Source organism: Armigeres subalbatus, chromosome 3 (genome assembly GCF_024139115.2).
Source record: "Armigeres subalbatus isolate Guangzhou_Male chromosome 3, GZ_Asu_2, whole genome shotgun sequence".
NCBI lineage: Eukaryota > Metazoa > Arthropoda > Insecta > Diptera > Culicidae > Armigeres > Armigeres subalbatus.
The window spans coordinates 339447102-339467780 of record NC_085141.1 but is presented as its reverse complement, the minus strand read 5'-3'; the positions used below and the strand labels follow the sequence as shown (position 1 = coordinate 339467780).

General features: G+C 39.4%; 1 protein-coding gene across 1 annotated transcript in view; it reads right to left on the bottom strand.

Moving 5' to 3' along the window:
- LOC134222774 (roundabout homolog 2-like) overlaps positions 1-17675 on the bottom strand; it is a 38887-nt gene extending 21212 nt beyond the window's left edge. Inside the window, exons 1-7 of the mRNA XM_062701930.1 lie at positions 17605-17675; positions 16776-16960; positions 3167-3255; positions 2536-2970; positions 979-1995; positions 745-910; positions 193-680 (exon numbers count right to left, since the gene is read on the bottom strand). Coding sequence (XP_062557914.1) covers positions 508-680; positions 745-910; positions 979-1995; positions 2536-2970; positions 3167-3255; positions 16776-16960; positions 17605-17675 — 2136 coding nt within the window. The 3' untranslated portion in view covers positions 193-507. The remainder of the gene's footprint in view (positions 1-192; positions 681-744; positions 911-978; positions 1996-2535; positions 2971-3166; positions 3256-16775; positions 16961-17604) is intronic.
- Between the last annotated feature and the right edge of the window lie 3004 nt (positions 17676-20679).

Below are 20679 nucleotides of genomic sequence, written 5' to 3'. Positions count from 1 at the left end.
GCAGGGACGAAATTCTTTTGAATTGAAATACTCGAAAAAAAAGGTTTCAAAATTAATTCTTCCTTTTTTTTTCTTCTGCGTGCAACGATAGGCTTTTTCTGGCACGATAGAAAATTTTCACCCAACTGATAAACCATTTTCTCAAAATCTATCAAACCCGAAAAACGAAGTCATTATTAGTCATCCACTTACCATAAGGGCTCAACTGCTTCCAGCCCGTATTTGTCGGCGATGTTAACTGTCTTCGGCGGAACATTTCTGGGGATCTCGTAGTGTTGGTTGTCGTGCAGGCCGTAGTTCCCCCCAGCTGTCGGTGGTGATGGTTCCGTTTTTCTTTCAATTCGATCGAAATCTGCCGCAAAAGTAAGTGTCGTTAACATCTGTTGATCGCTGCCGGAAGCCCTCCTCGCCCTCTGGTGGCGATCGCTAGTAGAAGAAATGGCTCGGCGGGAAGGCATCCGTTGGACTGATCAGATAGTGACTGTGGGTGCGATGCGGGGCCAGGTCTCACTTGTAGCCACTGGTGCGTCGCGAACAGTAGGAACTGGCCTGCGAGCTGGACATGGTTCCCACCAGCTCAGACGGGTAGACGTGGTTCAGTTGGTTGATATCCAGCGGTTGAGGAGCCGGTGGCGGGTGCTCCGGCGGCGGTGGAAGATAGTCGACCCAGTTCGGTGGAACTGTTGGAGGAAATAAGAATCGCAATTCAAATACATTGTGGCTAGAAAGATTGTTATCAATTACCTTGATTGCTGTTAACAATCGGTCTCGGATAACCGTAGAATGATCTAAAACTGGAAGACGTGGATGAAAAAGTGTCGTGACCTTGATAGCTCAGGTCACCGTTTTCACTATGTGGAATACCATTGATGATCATGGTTGTAGCGTACGGAGTCGGACTTTCCGGAGACTGAGAATTCGAAAAAAAATCATGATTATTCTATCCAATCCCAAGAATCATGGATCAATTAAACATACCTTTCGGCAGTTGTAGAACGAGGTCACGCCCCTCGGATCTACCTCTGCATAATCTGTGCCTCCATCGGACAAAGCTTGATTCGGATATAATTGATTCCCCTCCAGCAGCTTTATGGAACTTAACCCGGAATCTTTATCCGTATCGCAAGTCCTCCACCCGCGGTCGATCCAAATCCCATTATCCTTCCTCGAAACGCTTAGATTGGGAAGGTCACTTCTGGCTCCGATGGGGACTGTCACCACGGGTTTACCCAAGCCCTGACGCCGCTTGAAGAAGATCACCCCACCAATGACAGTGAACAGCAATATGATGAACAAAGACAGCACAACGAAAATCATAAACCACGTTTCGTGCAGAAAATTGTGATGCCGAAAGTCTTCGTAGTCGTTGTAGCTGTTGTGAACCCCCTGCGGAACGATCACAAACGAGGGATCCATCGTTAGGTGAACCGGCTTGGAGTAGGGACCGAGTCCTACTCTGTTGAAGGCGCCTACTCGGATGCTGTAGCTCGACCCGGTTGTCAGGTTATTGAGCATCACCGAAGTCGTGGTCGCATTCAGCGTCATCTGCGCTAGCAATTTGGAAATATTTCCGGCCTTAACTTGGATTTTGTAACCTTGCAGAACTCCATTGAGTTGATCCTTTGGCGGAGGACTCCAACGCACCCAACCCGCCGTCAAGTTCAACATTCCGGTTTGGATGCCTCCCGGAGCGATTGATGGCAGGTCTTCCATAGTTTGTACGATTCGGGCATTGCTCGGTTGACCTTCCAGGTTTTTGAAGTATGGCGTGAGGAAAAACTCGTATTTGGTAAATTTGGCTAAGTTGGTAATGATATGCTGTTCGATTTCGTTGTTTGGTATTGAAAGCATTGAGAAGCGTTGCGAGTGCGAGTCCAGTTCCCGATAGCGAACATAAAATCCCTCAACGAACTGCTCAGAAGTGCTAACGTGCAACAGCCATTCCAGTCGAACCGACGTCGATGATAGCGGGATAATGTCAATCAGTTCCAAAATCTGCGGGAAAGAAGCAAAAGAGAAATGGCATTGGATGACGTGCTCAAGGACAATTCATTCTCGTCAGCTCCGACCACTTATCATCGGAATTGCATCTTTGGCCCCATCTGTTGGCATGACAAAGCCCACCCAAATGATTGCCATATGTCAGTCAATTCTCCTCCTTCAACCCCGATAGATACTACACACACGCAAGTGTCACGAGACACATCACATTAATCATGCTGCGAAATGAGTTCTACCGTCGTCGAATATGGGGAAGGAATCAAATCATGGGAGTTTCCGTGAAGGAACGTCTTCCTCAAATGTAGGTCATCCAATAAATCACAACAAATAAGTTAAGATGATTTGGCGTTTCGCAATCTACATTCCGACATGATTTTTTCCTTTTTGTAGGACAAAGTCGAATTCTATCTAAACCTCATTCTATCATAAAAATCTATTAAATGTGAAATACGGCACAGGCGGATTTGCTGTCGCACATCTCCACTTTCAAAATTTCATCCATCAAACGTCAAAAATAACCTTTTTCACACTCACCTTTCCACTCAGCACGTTCCGGGCGCTCTCCATCTCGGCGGGCACTGTCACCCGGTCGTCGGATGACAGCGTGCGAATCGGCACCGAAATGGCAGATGGCCCCGAGCAGCCGTACGCATTTTCCGCTCGGACTACAAAGAGGTAGGACGTATCCGGTCGCAGTCCGGTGACGGTGGCAGTGTTGCCAGCCAGTTGACGCAGGGCAATCTGCCAACCGCCTGCCGATTGCGATGAGGTTGGAGGAAGGTTGTCGGAATCGTCCAGACCGTACTGCTCGATTGTGTAGGTAAGCAGAGGGCCACTGGTGCTGCGAATTGGCCAGGCCAGGGTTACGTTACTGTTTGTGATGTTGAGGGCTTTCGGCGAGCCGGGCGCTGCTGGGAGAAGCTCGCCGTTGAAGATGCGCTGTTGCGAGGTGGGGAGATTATCTTCGACCTGTAATAAATGTCAGGAAAAGCAATGAAAGGAAAATAATGACCAACGAATTAAAGAAAATTATTCCGTTTACGCCTGGAATTTCAAACAAACACATTCGACAAATTTATTCATAGATTGTGTTTGCCTGACATTCATCTTCAGTTTATGAAGACACTGGCAAGGGGTCATGCTACGAAAGGATTTCCGCACTTACCGTCAAGTATGCACTCCAGGCGGACGATGCTATCGTTTGTCCAACTCGTGCAACGCACCGATACCAGCCACTGTCCTGAACTTGCAAATCTGAAAACATAAATCATAGAGGTTTGGTTTGCGGGTTAGAATCGTACCGATTGAACAAATGTTTAGTTAATGCTTCAGTACTGAGCTCCTACTCTCATAGGATGACTCCAAACGTTAGAGAGACGACGAATGGGTGTGAAGGTTTTTGGAGATGCAATATTGCACTGCAAGATGTACGACATTCGACTGGAAAGAATATGAACAGTGAAGATATAAAACAGAATTATTTGCACAAGTCCAAAAATGTGGAACGAAATGTTTATGCTGGTTCAACTTCTTTTCGGACATGAGTATTGTATAACCGGAAAAAGTAAAACCATTATGCGTTAAACAATGCTCAGTCCAGATTTCCGGAAGAGTATAATACAGAATGACAATAAAAAGGATCTAATATGATAGCATACATCTGATATGACTGCTGTCGAATGAGCAAAAATGTTTCGAAATGAGAAAACTGTCTGTAGATCTTTGTGTTGTGATAATGAATTCGTTATGGAAATAACATTAGAGTGCATCTTGAAACTCAACTTCTATTTTGTATTTTTAATAACTATAATAATTGCTGCTTTCGTCAGGGTTAGATTATTGGAATGGATTTAAATTAAATTTGATTTTTTTTAATCAGGTTTGGATTGCATTTAGCTTGAAAGTGGAATGGATTTTTATTGATTTTCGACTGGACTTTGATTTGCATTGAATTTGGGATTTGGATTGGATTTGGATTGGATTTGGATTGAATTTGGATTGGATTTGGATTGGATTTGGATTGGATTTGGATTGGATTTGGATTGGATTTGGATTGGATTTGGATTGGATTTGGATTGGATTTGGATTGATTTGGATTGATTTGATTGATTTGATTGATTTGGATTGGATTTGGATTGATTTGGATTGGTTTTGATTTGGTTGGATTGGATTGATTGGATTGGATTGATTGATTTGGATTGGTTTGATTGGTTTGGATTGATTTGATTTGATTGATTTGATTGGTTGATTGATTTGATTTGGATTGATTTGGATTGATTTGGATTGATTTGGATTGATTTGGATTGGTTTGATTGATTTGGATTGGATTTGGATTGATTTGATTGATTGGATTTGATTGATTTGATTGATTTGGATTGATTTGGATTGATTTGGATTGATTTGGTTGGATTTGATTGGATTTGGATTGATTTGGATTGATTTGGATTGATTTGGATTGGATTTGACTGATTTGGATTGGATTTGATTGATTTGATTGATTTGGATTGGATTTGATTGATTTGGATTGGTTTGGATTGATTTGGATTGATTTGGATTGGTCGGACTGATTTGACTTGATTTGATTGGATTTGACTGGATTTGGATTGATTTGATTGATTTGGATTGATTTGGATTGGTTTGGATTGGATTTGATTGATTTGACTTGGTTTGGATTGATTTGACTGGATTTGGATTGACTGGATTGATTTGGATTGATTTGGATTGGTTTGACTGGATTTGATTGATTGGATTGATTTGGATTGGATTTGATTGGATTTGGATTGGATTGGATTTGGACTGGATTTGATTGGATTTGACTGGATTGGATTGGACTGGATTGGATTTGGATTGATTTGGATTGGTTTGGATTGGATTTGATTGGACTTGGATTGACTGGATTTGGATTGATTTGGATTGATTTGGATTGATTTGACTGGATTGACTGATTGGATTTGGATTGATTTGATTGATTTGGATTGATTTGACTGATTTGACTGATTTGGATTGGATGGATTGATTTGGATTGATTTGACTGGATTTGGATTGACTTGGATTGATTTGATTGGATTTGATTGGATTGATTTGGATTGGATTTGGATTGATTTGGATTGATTTGGATTGGTTGATTGATTTGGATTGATTTGGATTGATTTGGATTGATTTGGATTGATTTGACTTGGATTTGGATTGATTTGATTGATTTGGATTGATTTGGATTGGATTTGGATTGATTTGGATTGATTTGACTGGATTGATTGATTGGATTGATTTGACTGGATTTGGATTGGATTTGATTGGATTTGATTGGATTTGGATTGATTTGATTGATTTGGATTGATTTGACTGATTGGATTGACTTGGATTGATTTGATTGATTTGGATTGATTTGGATTGGATTTGGATTGATTTGGATTGATTTGGATTGATTTGGATTGATTTGGATTGATTTGACTTGATTTGGATTGGATTTGATTGGATTTGGATTGGTTTGGATTGGTTTGGATTGATTTGGATTGATTTGATTGGATTGATGGATTTGGATTGGTTTGACTTGGATTGATTTGATTGGATTTGGATTGATTTGGATTGATTTGGATTGATTTGGATTGGATTTGGATTGATTTGGATTGATTTGATTGATTTGGATTGGATTTGGATTGATTTGGATTGATTGGATTGGATTTGATTGATTTGATTGATTTGGATTGGATTTGGATTGATTTGGATTGATTTGGATTTGATTTGGATTGATTTGATTGGTTTGGATTGATTTGGATTGGATTTGGATTGACTGGACTGGATTGGACTTGGATTGGATTTGATTGATTTGGATTGATTTGGATTGATTTGGATTGATTTGATTGATTTGGATTGATTTGATTGATTTGGATTGATTTGGATTGATTTGGATTGATTTGGATTGATTTGGATTGGATTTGATTGATTTGGATTGGATTTGGATTGATTTGGATTGATTTGGATTGATTTGGATTGATTTGATTGATTTGGATTGATTTGGATTGATTTGATTTGATTTGGATTGATTTGGATTGATTTGATTGATTTGGATTGATTTGGATTGGATTTGATTGATTTGGTTGATTTGGATTGATTTGGATTGATTTGATTGATTTGGTTTGATTTGGATTGGATTTGGATTGGATTTGGATTGGATTTGGATTGGATTTGGATTGGATTTGGATTGGATTTGGATTGGATTTGGATTGGATTTGGATTGGATTTGGATTGGATTTGGATTGGATTTGTATCAGATTTGGATTGAATTGCCTTGGTTTTGGATTAAATTGGTTTGTATTTGGGTTTGGATTAGATTTTAGCTGGTTTGTATTGTTAGACCAACTTTGACCTGGCGTTTTCATGAAAACAAAGAGAACTGGCTTGGTAGTCATATGGCTACTGCTTCTGCCTCATACGCAGGAGGTCGTGGGTTCAGTCCCAGGTCCGTTCCATTTCCTACTTTGTATCTTACTCTATATTTCTCATGTTCTAGCAATCGCTAGAACTGGAAATGGACTTCCATGCCGTTTCCATTACTATTCCTATACCTTCAACTTGAGTATTCTAACAGTAATCTGCTAGAATTGGAAATGAACGATAGAGCTCGTTTCCTACATCCAATTAGAAATTCCATCAGTTGCTTTCTCTCCTATCTATCACATTGGCAGGTCGTTAACCAAGACGGACCCCTGCCTCTCGAACCTAACCTAAACATTTCCAACAAATTCCGCATGAAGTCGTGGCAAGTGCAGAGGTATATTCGGCTTGTAGTGGGCGAGTGATTGCATCATCATTTCCTCCCCCTTCCCTACATTGACTTGCATTCTGACGTGGCAGGCGCCAGTATGACCTAACAAATTAGATCACCAGTACTTGTACATTGAAGATGTGTGCTAGTCCCAAGCAAACATCTGTTGGTTCCCTGTGCAAGAACAGCTGATCTGGTCATAATGGAGTAGCAACTACGAGCAGTCAATCAAGCTCAAGCTCAAGCTCAAAGCAATTTTGGAACGAAAAATTAACAGCTAAAATAAAAAAAACGTTTCTCATAGCATTACATAACAGAATATATTGTCTAAAGAAATATTTTTTCAGGCAATAAATTCCGTTTTATTTATTTCTGGTCTACATATCTTAAATATACTTCACTTAAAGTTTTAACTGAATCACCCTAATCCTAAAAGTCGTTATTGTCCGCATTTTTTGTATACAACAATACCAACGTTTGCATGGCAATCGGAATTATTGAACAGGAATAATATGAGTAACCAATACAAAGCAGCCAGTCAATGTTCAACGAGCACTTGAAAATTTTCTTTGGCCAACCCCGCTAGCTCCTGCTCAAGATTCTTCCCAAATCGGAAATTCAACCCTCACCAACCAAACACAGTTCGGAAAAACGACAACGGAACATCCTCTGCTGCATATTGCATCGGTCTTTCCCGTACATGCACTGACAGTCACTAATGGAAAATGGTCGTCGTTTTGCTCTCAAATTCAAATTGAGACTTACTTCTCGGCAACCAACAACGACGACGACGACGACTACTCTGTGGTGGGTGGGTCTGAACATGGAACTGCTCTGCAAGCAAAAGCTCCCCGTTCCTACGAAGTGAGTTCGATTCGAAGAAGCACAACAACCAACAACACACTCGAATACAAACTCCGGTATTTTAGTTGGCCGTAGATCTGTCCCGGTGTTCCGGGTTTTTAAGCTTCACTCGGTGTGTCAGTGGGAGAATGAAATCCACTTCTCACTTTGTGTGCAAAACGGGTATCCTTCGCCTGAAATCCTTAAAATATTGTGCTGAAGCCGGAGACAGTCGGTAACGCCGGAAAACCTAGAGAGGCGTATAAATATGTAAGCTTTATTGGTTAAATATAATCGGGAAAGCATGGTTCACTCAAGAAGGTCTTCCGTGCAAGTGGGTGGTAAAAGATAAAGGTATCTATCGCCGTCGGAATGCGGGGAGATAGCGCCGGTGAGTGTGTGCGAAACGGTTCTGCCATGGAGGGGCACACATAAAATGTAATTCATTGTTTCCGCAGAATCCAACACATCCTTTTGCGTTCCCAGTTTGATGTGGGCGAGATTTGCAATTCTAGACGAAGTAAAATGGGACCTACAGGGGTCGACACGTACAGGGTTTTCACTGTCCTGACAGGTTTATGGTTTGGTGAGGCTTACTGTGGGGCTCACCGCACCTCAAGAAGAGTGTGGTTAGGTGATTATGAGCTGTGGGCGGGAGTAAAAGATGCAGTCGAGTGGTATTCCTTTGAACTATTGCTGCAGTGGTTGACATTGTGTAGCTCATTTATTTATTGTATTTGTTGACTTTCAGTTCTAATGCTGAAAATGGTTTTTGCGTATATGGCGTGAGGCATAATTAAATTGACATAGTAACATGGACATGTAATTGTCCATTTTCAACACTCTTCTAAGCTTTATCACTCATTTTGAAACCTACGAAAAACAGGCAAACTGAAATTGAAGCAAAAGATAGATGATGTTTTAAATTTGCGATTTCAACTAAACTAATTATGAAAGGAGTTCCCAATGTGATACAATCGCTCGAAATATTCGTTCTTCAAGTAGTCATAAAAATCGTCACTTGTTTTCACAATCAAATCAGTTGACTGTGAAAATGTTTTAACTCAATCATTGTAAAACTTGCTGAGAACTCGGAATCAATTAGAATTAGTTAGAATTTGATCAAATATTAACGGGCATGGTGGTCATATGCCTCATATGCAAGTGGTCGTGGGTTCAATCCCAAGCCCGTTCCATTTCTCCTACTTTGTATCTTTCATATATTTCTTATCTTCTAGCAATCGCTAGAACTTGAAATGGGCTTCTATACCGTTTCCATCGCTATATCTACAACTTGATTAGTTCTAGCAGGCAACTATAAGAGTTCGAAATGAGCGAAAAAGCTCGTTTCGACATTCAATTAGAATATACCACCGTCCACCATCCTTTTATTACTATCAGATTGGCAATCCGTTAAGACGAGGCGAACTTCTGCTATAGAACATAAACCCCAGATTCCAATAAAATTCCGCATGAACTCGTGGCATGTGCAGAGGTGTTCTCGACTTGCAGTAGGCGAGTGATTGCATCAACAATTACTTCCCATCCCTGATAGACCGCGAGGACGTGGCTAGCTCCGTTATCGACCATTCAAAATACGATATCTCACGGACTGTGCACATTGAGGTTGTAGAGTAAATCCCATGCTTCCATCCACTGGTTCCCTGTGCAATTGCGATTGTTCGGCCAATCACGGAGTAGCAACTACGAAATGCACGGTCATCATGCTCATGCTCATGCCTCATGCTCATGCCAACGACCTGATCAAATATTCGAGTTACAAACAAAGTTGAAGGGGTTGAGAACCACCCATGAACAATCAGCGCTTTCATAGTTTCCTCGGTAGTTATATGAATATTTATTTTTAGACCAGGAATACCTAGGACAGAAATGCGTAATTGCGGATGTATTACAATTAATTGCATATTATTCAGCAACTCGGCCGTACGAAAACCATTTTTTTTGTTAAATATCTTGGCTGTGCATATGCACAGCACATGTTTCGAAATGGACAAATTGATATGAAATTTGCCAAAAAGAATCCACTTGTCTAGGAGGGACTCGAACCCTCAACCTCCTACTCTCTAGATAGGCGTGATAACCCCTACCCAACAAGACCACTTAAAGGTCACGTTTGCGAAGAAGCCATCAGAATCCGAGTACCAACCTCCACCGCGGTTAGCTCTTTTTTGCAAATTGAATATCTTTCGGATGCTTGATTTGTCCAATCTCACATGTGAAAAATATTTTTTTTTGAGATCTTTTAGGGCTTCCAAACCCTTCTTGAGTACCGAACTTGATGATCTACATAAACAACAAAGCGGTTTACGGGGCCTCAATCCTAATATGAAGTTTGAAATGGTAATTGAGACATAATTAAACTGTTTTTATCAAATCGCAGACTTACTAGAACATCAACGGTACACTAAATTATTCTTGAGTTCAGATCTTGGAGGTCTTCAAGACCAACCGAATGATTGATAGGGTCCTGAGCTTGTGTGTTAGTTGTAGAACCCCATGGTACATCATTACATCAGTATTTAAAAAAATCAACATTCCCAGAATAGCTATGGTACTTCAAAACATTCTCGAGTTCATATCTTGGAGTTTTACAACATCAACAGAGTAATTCAAAAGATTCCCGAGCTTGTGTGTTAGTTGGAGAAGCCCCACGGGACATCATTACATCAGTATATAAGAAATTCAACATTCCCAGAATAGCTACGGTACATCAGATATTGGAGGTCTACAACACCAACAGAGTAATTCATAGGTCCTGAGCTTGTGTGATACTTGGAGCAACCCCACGGGACATCATTACACCAGTATACACAAATCACAACATTTTCAGAGTTCCTGCGGTACTCCAAATAATTCTTGAGTTCAGATATTGGAGGTCTACAAGACCAACAGAGTGATTCATTTCCGAGCTTGTGTGTTAGTTGGTGAAGCCCCACGGGACATCATTACATCAGTATATACAAATCAGAACATTCTCAGAATATCTACGATACCATAAATTCGCTATTCCAACTCATAAAAATAGTTGAGACATCGAAGATTTTCATGTTGATTTTTTTTAATATTAGGATCTGTACTCAAGAACAGTTTGGAGTTTCGTAGATATTGAACGAATTTTGTAGTGTGTCTGTAATTGTGTTTTGAAGTCCCGTGGAGCTATTTCAACGCATAAAACTAGTAGGGACATCAAAGATCTTCATGTTGATCGATTCGAATATTAAGATCTGTACTCAAGGGTAATTCGGAGAGTCGTAGATGTCGAGCGAAGTATGTAGTGTGTCTGTAATGGCGTTATGAGGTACCGTGGAGCTATTCCAGCTCATAAAAATAGTGGGGACATCCAAGATCTTTTTGTTAATCCATTTGAATATTAGGATCAGAGCTCAAAGACAGTTTGGAGTGTCGTAGAAACTCAACGAATTCTGAATTGTGTCTAAAACGGTGTAACGAAATACCGTGGAGCTATTCAAACTCATAAAACTAGTAAAGACATCGAAGATCTTCATGTTGATCAATTTGAATATAAAGATCTGTACTCCAGGATAGTTTGAAGTGTCGTAGATATTAATCGAATTATGTGGGGTGTCTGTAATGGTGTTACGAGGTACCTTGGGACTATTTCAACTCATAAAACTAGTAAGGACATCGAAGATCTTCATGCTGATCGATTTGAACATCAAGATCTGTACTCAAGGATGGTTTGGAGTGTCATAGATATTGATCGAATTCTGTGGCGTGTCTGTAATTATGTTTAAGGTACCTTGGAGCTATTCAAACTCATACAACTAAAAAGGACATCAAAGATCTTCATGTTGATCAATTTTAATATTAAGATCTGTACTCAAGGATGGTTTGGAGGCTTGGAAGTTTCCTTTCAAGAGGCTCAGAATCCACCTTTCAAGAATCTCAGAAGCTTCCTTTCAAAAGTATCGGAAGCCTTCTTTCAAGAGGTTATAAAGCCTCCTTTCAAGAGGCTGGGAAGCCTCCATTCAAGAGGCTGGGAAGCCTCCTTTCAAGAGACTGGGAAGCCTCCTTTCAAGAGGCTGGGAAGCCTCCTTTCAAGAGGCTCGGAAGCTTCTTTTCAAGAGGCTCGGAAGCCTCCTTTCATTTCCCGTAATGCTGGGTAGACACCTTTACGTGGTGTGTTACGGGGTAAGATCTACCACGGTCACATTGCCAGCTACAGGCAAATCCTGACCCAACGAAAACCTTCCCCAATTTCCAATTCTGTAGTGCTTATGAAATTGTCGGTAAGTCATTAAGTAAATACTACACTAATCCTTCCTTCCAACTTCCTAGATGCTTCCCGACCGCAAATAGTCATACTTATGTCCCTGTAATGTTTTTCTTAGATTGGAATCAAGGATTTAACCTTCCTTGATTTCTGATAGCAGTCTGGAAAAGCATTTCAATAATAACATGAGTATAATTAAAGTGTCCAATCTTCTAATATTGTGGTAGCGCTTCTTTTATTTTCAGAATTGTCATCACATCTGTTACCGAGGAAAGAAGCTGACGTTACCGCCTACTAATGATGATTTTCTTCTTTTCTTATTTATAGTGAATGTAGTTATTTTGAACACGACGTCAACCATCACTTGCCGAATGGAGCATTTCATAACTTTTAAATAGCTTCGCTCCCAACGAAAAAAATATTAATATAATATTTGATTACTATTTATACTAACTGGAAGCGTTTGGTACGGGAGGTCCACGCTTTCTTCCTATCCCCTCGGTTTCATGGTATGGATCGACTTTAAGGGTTTACAAATTCTGAGGTCGCTCAGTATCTAGAAATCCTCTCTGCGGTACATACTGCGTAGTTGGCCTGGCCGTATGAAAAGAAAAATGACGGAATTTAGAAACCGTCATTTTCCAGGATGCTTTCAAGTATTGGCTGCGCAAGTATGAGATTAGATTAGATTAGATTAGAGGCTCGGAAGCCTCCTTTCAAAAGGTTCTGAAGGCTCCTTTCAAGAGGCTCAGAATCCTCCTTTAAAGAGGCTATGAATCCTCCTTTCAAGAGGCTGGGAAGCCTTCTTTCAAGTTGCTCAGAAGTCACCTTTCAAGTGGCTCAGAAGTCACCTTTCAAGAGGCTCGAAAGCCTCCTTTCAAAAGGCACAGAATCCTCTTTTCAAGAGGCTCGGAAGCCTTCTCTCGAGAGGCTCGGAAACCGCCTTTCAAGAGACTTGGAAGTCATCTTTCAAGAGGCATAGAATCCTTCTTTCAAGAGGCTTGGAAGTCATATTTCAAGAGGCTCAGAATCCTCTTTCAAGAGGCTTGGAATCCTTCTTTCAAGAGGTTCAGATGCCTCATTTCAAGAGGCTCGAAAGCCTCATTTTAAGATGCTCGGAACCCATCAGAAGTCCTCAAAGTTTCATTAGAAGCTTTATGTATAAAATTAGTTTTCATTACGAAAAAAAAATCAGACTACTTCTTGGATTGCCTATATCCCGTTAGTTATCATGTCAGTTTTTCATATATCTCATGAGTTATGCTTATTTTCATTTACAGCGAACAAAATGGGGGTACCTCAATGAATATAAAAGTTCTAAGGGAAACGTTGAGAACCGCTGGTGTAATACAAAGTGTCGACACTGTCAGAATTGGAACAAGATTCATCTGTCATTCCCATACAAAATCGTGTTCCAAACGAGCAGGAGACCTGTCAAATGCGGTATATGTCGGTACTCTTACTTACAGGACTCTAGTTCTCACTGTATAGAAATTAGGAAACAACAAGGTCACTAAATGTCAAATTTCATGAAGAACGAAAGGGAACGAGATTCGTCCGTGCAATGCCCTATCAAAGAGCTCTGTCGCTGAATCGCAGTATTCTGAGTTGGGTTTATTCATGCTACTGACATCCTACTGTTTAGCTAGCCCATCACGAGATCGTAGCTGTGTAGCCTCGTGCTATCAGAAAAGGACCAAGATAGATAACGTTAAATGGATATTATGCATTTTATACACCGCCAAACGAGAATTCAAAAACTATAAATTTATGGCACACATTTCCCCTCTTCTCGAAAAAAATAATCCTGTGCATTCAAAGAGTTTCACAGTTCAGAAATTGTTAAGAAGCAAAACTGTAATTTGGGTTCTTTACGCACATATAAATAAATCCAAGATATAAATAGAAATTACTGTTCAATCAAAGTTAATTGCCTATATTCCGGGGATTAAACCACCCGACTTGGACATTAAATTTACAATGTTATGAAAACTCATAGTAGCCGCTAGGTTGCGAAGGCCGACGGAGGTCCTTCGTAGCTTAGTTGGGTCGTGGGTTCGAGTCCCATCGAAGGGAAAGTTGTTACCTCCAATACATTTTTCAAATCATTATCTTCCACATATGAGTTTTCATAACATTGTAAATAGAAAATACTGACAGATGAGAAAATTGTATAAAATGTCTCTCAGAACTGTGATAGATTCTTTTTTTATTTCGCATCATTGTTATCAAAATTGTAACGACCCAACGATTCTTGGAATTCGTTGGCCTGCTCCAGAATGATGCGGTAACGATAATAGGGTCCACAGCTGGCTTATTTAAAAAACCTTTTTGAAAAACTATTAAACTCTACACCTTATCAATTGAACTGTTGAGTACTCAGATTCATCTTTACAATAAAATTCTGATATTTTCATCTCATTTTTTTTAAATTATTTTGAGTTTGACTCACTGGTTGGGAACTCGAACTTATATTATTATCCGTATTAACGAGACTTCCGGTCCTTTGCCGGCTCATCTAGTATCTCGAGTCTCATGTTTAGGATTTTTGAAATACTAACCAATTTTTTTAGATTTCGAAATTATTCTTGGGTTTAAGATTTATAAACTTTGTGAACCAAATTAAATCTATGTCGAAAAATTATTTAAATGAATTTCTTTTAGAAGATGAGCCAGCCTAGGGCCAAAAGACTCCTTAATAAAGGTAATAAAAAAAAATCTCTCATAAAACTGCCATTTTCACACACAAGCGAAGATTTTCCGAATAAGTTCGAACCCAACCCATTAAACATTATTGCACCTTATTCTGTATGACTTGCCCCAAAGTCGACTTTTTCACCACTTTGGAGCGGAAAATACAAAAATAAATATTAGAAAAAATTTAATAAAACAAACTCATCAGATTTCACTTAAGTTACAATTGTCATAAGACATTTAATTCCATCACTTTGTAAACGTTGATCAATGTCTCATACTTGAGACGACTTGAAAGACTAAAGACGTCATTACTGTTGAGGTCGAAGAAGGTTCACTTGTAAAGATGACAAAGTAATGGAATTAAATAATTCATGAAAAGTGAAGACATTCCACTAAATAAGCACACAATTTTCTTCTTATCGATTTTGTTGAATAAAGTTTTGAAAATTCATAATTTTTGTGGAATTTATTCCTCCTTTAAATTGAAATTTTCGGCCAAAAGATATAAGACGCAGACATCATTTTTGAATATAATTTGTATCGGCCTTATTAACTTCATACACTAATAAAAATTCACACATTTTTATTGGAATATATAAAATAATAAAGAAATTTACAAATAAATTTTATGTGTGCGTTTATTACACCCGCTACATGAGAATCCACATACAGGTTATTAGTTAATAAGGGCTATGTGTGTTTCCACATATATGTCATGCGAATTCACATAGCCGTTATGTGGGAAATGTTATAGTCAAAATTTATGTGTGCCACACATAATGAATATGATTGGATTTGTGTATAAAAGTGTATAAAAGTCAATTTTTGTCACCGCAAATAAAATTAAAAGTCACTATTTGGTCACTTTTTCTGCAGCTGAAGGTCACTATTTGGTCCCCTTTTTACCAGTGTTGGTCACTAAAGTCACTATTTTGAGCGGCATTGATCGCTACCAGCCCTGTATTAGTTTGGAATTAGTTGGGTAAATTAGGAATTCCTGCCGAAATTGAATTAGGAGCTCCTTCAATTTATTGAATGAATTGCATCAGCAATTATTCCAAGATTCTATTAAACTAATTCAATTCCAATTCCTTAAGAAAATCTAGAAAAAAAATCTTGGAATTCCCTGAAAATTGCACTTGAGAAATTCTTCTGAATTTTATCCAGAAATTCTTTCGAAAATTTCTGCCGAAATTCCTTCGGACATTTTTCTGTAAAATGAATTAAAAATTCCTTAAGACCTTTAGGTATATATTAGGAAATTTAGGAATTCTTTCGGAAATCTAAGTAATAAGTCAGTAATTCTCTTGGGAATCTTTTAAAATAATAATTAAAGAGTTCCTTCTAGAAATTTTATCTGGAAATTCCTTTGACATTTCCGTGAGAAGCTCTCCAGACAATTACTTTAAAATTTTCTATTTCATTCTTTTATTTCCGAAAGAAATCTTCCAACTAAATTTCCGGAATAATTCCTGCAAGAGAATTTTGAAGGGTTTTACAAGAATCAAAAGAAAGTACCGATGGAATTTCCGGATGAATACGCAACGGCTTTTTCAGAGAATTTTCCAAAAAGAATTCCTCAACATAAATTACCTATATGCGAATTAAAAAGTGAATCAATTATCAAGATATTGGAATATAATGCTCAGTTACTTGAGAATCGCTGTACAGTGTACTACAAATTATAGTTAGAAAATATTTCAAATTCAATCAATATACATCTGGTCACAAATGACTACGATTGAATTTTAGCCAAATAATATCAGTTTGGTGCAATAATCGGTTCAAGAACCTGTCTCAATTAATAGGCTCTCGACTGTTTGAATCTTACTAATACATTTTTTTGGCTTTCAGTCTTTACTGGCTATTAAAACGACATATTTTTTCTACGCCCGACGTTTTAATGGTTTATTCCATCTTTTTCAAGGGTTCTATTAAAAAAATTGGCAGATTACAAACAATTATGAGATGACATACAAATAGCACAAAAACTTACAGAAAATATCGCTTTTTGTCCGGTGGTTTGTTGAGCTCACTGATTGTCATAAAAACATTAACAAATATCGGCAATTTCCTAAAACAATTAACAGTTAAACATTCATTTGTTAGTTGTTAGCCCAACATAACTCGCATCACAGTCTCCACAAGGAATCCTGTAGATCACATTACTACGAGACTGTTCTGGTACGCGATCTTTAGTATGCGTGAACAAACTTCTGATGGTGTACTCGTTCCCCATTGCCAATGTAGTGTTGGGCAAATCATTCTTAAAAGTTTTAGCTATACGATCCGTCAAGTTGTTCAAGTAGATCATAGGCTTGTACATGACTTCCCCGTTGTTTGCACAATCGTTCCTGTTCGTTTGAGCCTGTTGGTTTATTAAACAGTGTCGTAGCGATCTGGGATAATGATTCGTTTTTAATTGTTGGTCGATTATGGAGTTTATTGTAGATTGAGAATGATTAGTGCTCAATTTTCTGACACGCCCGATGAAGTTGATCACCATATTCATTTTCATGTGGAGAGGATGACATGAATGAAAATCCAGGAAACGACCAGATGCCATTGGTTTGTAATACCATTCAGTTAGGATGGATTGATCTGAGAGGCGGACTAAAACCATATCCAAGTACGGAAGACGCCTATTCTTTTAATTTAATATTTTTTTAATAGAACCCTTGAAAAGGATGGAATAAACCATTGAAACGTCGGGCGTAGAAGAAATATGTCGTTTTGATAGCCAGTAAAGACTGAAAGCCAAAAAAATGTATTAGAACCTGTCTCAGTAATGCGGTTCGTGCAACAAAAAATTGTCCATTACTTTATAGATTGCAGAGTTGAAATCGTACTCTGCGCTACAATCTATTTTATCACCCAGGTTTTGTTTTACGTGGTTGGAGTTCATTAATTTTTTGTGATTTTTTTCGTTGACGCTGACGCTAAGGGTCTTAAACGACTAAAAAACAAATGGTGTAAAAAAAACCTGGATGTAAATGTTTGCCAAAAATAAGGAAGTCGAGTTAACACTGAGCACCTAATTCACCTGAATCTTCCTTCCGTTCCTAACCCCAGTAGTTTGTCTATAATCAAAATAAGTGTTCCGCCATTGACCATATCGTCATCATCATCACCCTCATGCCCTGGACAGACCCATTAACTCCGAGAGTGGCCACCTATTAGTAGCAATCACTTCACACCGCCCGGTCGAATCGCTTCAAGTAGCCGCTTACGGCCGGCGGGGCACTATACCGATTGGTACTTGTCGACATCGCCATCGTCTTTGTCGTTTCGTTTCCCGTCGGTCGTCGGGTCGCGTAGGTCCTTCGTAATAACCATAAATAGTCCGTCTCGTAGCGAAACTGGGCGGTAGACGCTGTATGCAGAAGGAACCTATGTTCTACCTTTCCGCCTACCTTCATGGCGAACATGCACGACTGGCTGCGCTGTCTTCGTAGCGTAATAAAGGTGATACCCACTTGTTCCGAGGGAACCAACAACAACAACTGCCGGGAGCTGCCATCGGGGGAGGGCATCGTCAGTTTAAGAAAATGCTGACAAATAATGGCCTCCACCGTTGCTTAAGGGCCACTACTGTTGAGATCGTAAAAATGTTTCCCGGTGAAGCTGTGTGGGGGAGTGCTGACGACGACGTTGGCGGAACAGCGGTAAAAATCATTCCGAAGGAGATGGGTCCCCTGATTGTCAGGGAAAGGGGATGCACGGTAGCAAAAGTATTATGGTGATGATTGGAATAAGACGAAGGCCGAAGCATAAATGATAACGAGTGTAATTCCGGCGATAACAGCCCTGATCGGTTATAATGACACAATGACTTCCTTGGTTTGGGCTAAGAAGAAGGGCGAACGTTTATATTCGAGATTTATTGAAAATTGTGCACCTCCATAACGATAAATTTCAAACTTGTTTGGATGTCATTAAGGAGTTTTGAAAACAAATTAAAAGAACATTGTGTGGTTCTATAATTTATGTCGTTTTCAATTCTTATGCCTAAGCTTTTGTTCTTATTTGTGATTTAAAATTGCTGATCACGATTAATTAAATCGAGCCCTAAAATGATATCTCATTTACCACATACGAAAGTATGCTGCCCTACCATGTAATTTTTTACGCGTGACCGATCGAACAAAGACCCACCAAAAATTATCGAAAATTACCGAAAAGAAGAAACAAACCACGATAAATCATTCAGAAACGCAGGCCAAAATTATTCCCATGAACGTGGGCCGTGCTCACGTGGCACTGCATGGCCCATGAAACCCGAATCGTTGCTCAATTTATTGGTTTCACCCGAAAGCCGCGCACTTGTATCCGGCTCAAAAAATTTGAATTCCGTTCTAGCGATTCAGCGCTTCAGGCTCGGATGATGGTTGGTTCGGTACCAATGATGATGACGGTGGCGGAAGTTTTCCCAAAAATTATCGATGCGCAACGATCCGTTCAATATGCGGGATTGGAGTATGTGTGTGTGAGTGTGGGTACGTACGCGTACCGTACCGGTGAAGGTGTTTATTACGGCTGAAATGGTTTAGGAGGTTCTGGGCAAAATTAGGAACGATGGACCCAGTCAAGCATGCAGCGACCGGAAATGGCATCTAATTTGTAGGTTAGAGCGTAGGAAATGTTCGGGAGGCGTGGTGGTAGCCAATTTTGATAGTCAAGCTTCTAGGAACCAAGGCGATGGATTGGAAAATTATGTGTTGTGATGGATTAGGTGTGACATGTAACAGACTACAGTCCCATCCCGATTTTGGCAACACCAGTTTTTGTCTACCCCCGATTTTGGCAACACCCGTTTTTGGCAACATTTTCTTCCCGATTTTGGCAACAACCTCGAAAATATTTTGTTTATTACTTTTTGTAGCTAAAACCTTTCTATTAATATGTAATAGGATAAACAAAACCAAAAGTGAATATCATTAAGGTTTATATGCGTATTATGGGCTCTGTACGAATAGTGGGCACTTTTACTGAAATAAAGAATCACCACTCGTATCACCGCTCATTGCAAACAATTTCTATTGAAACTTTTCTGCTCTTTTTATTCACGTTTTTCATGTCCCTACTCTAATATAACCAGCCCACCGTAGAATGTCGTATTTTTTGGTATTCACACTGATTTTGTCGTCGCTGACTCACACCGTTGTAAATAGTACAACACCTTTTAAGCGAATCCAGCTGTATGCATCACAATGTAACCGATACTGCATGAGTGATCCAGGAGCAAGCAAACCCCAGTAGGTTTAATTGCTAGTGATTAGCACATTCGATTGTCTAAATGCGCTATATAGCCATCAAGTCGTTTTGCTCATTATGCGCCTCTTTTCTGATATCAGCCAAGAAACTGTAATTTTATCATTTTATCCGTCTTTCTGCTGCATTCCCGTACAGATAATAAGCAACAATTTATTTCAAAGAGTCTTATTGCTTAAAATTGACGCAAATTTGTCTAGCGATTAATATCACAACACTGTTGGCTTTTACAGTTTCCTGATGTGTCAATTGCATAACGAGCCTTTTGATTCCAGTAAGTTAGCCAACAGTTCATCGTTCCGTAAATCGTCTTCCACCTGATCGATCCACCTCGATAGCTGCACACCTCGCCTTCTTGTGCCTGTCGGATCGTTGTAGAGAACCATTTTCGATCGGAGTGATTTTTGGAGTCCAAAGTACGTACGCTTTCTGGCCACGTTACGTCTCCGAATTTGTCTACTGGTATCGTTATCGGAGGTCAAGTGAGCCCAAGTACACGAATTCTAACACTTTAATAAAGAAAAAAAAAAAAAAAAAAATACACGAATTCTTCAACAACCTTGATTTTGTCGCCATTGATACAAGCTCGTGGTGAATGGCCGTTGTCTTCTCTTGTGCCTACTTCGTCTTCAACGTGTTAATGACTAGTCCGATCTGCTTTGCTACCCACCTGAGTCTGATGTAGGATTCTTCCATCTTTTTAAAGTCATGAAAATTAAAGTAGTGCATGGAGAACTGTAGTCGAGTGTAGCTAACCCATACTCGCACTACATTGGATACGCTTGTCCAATGTGCAGAATGCAAATTTCCGTTACCATTTTCGAAAACAATGGAATGTCTTATGCCT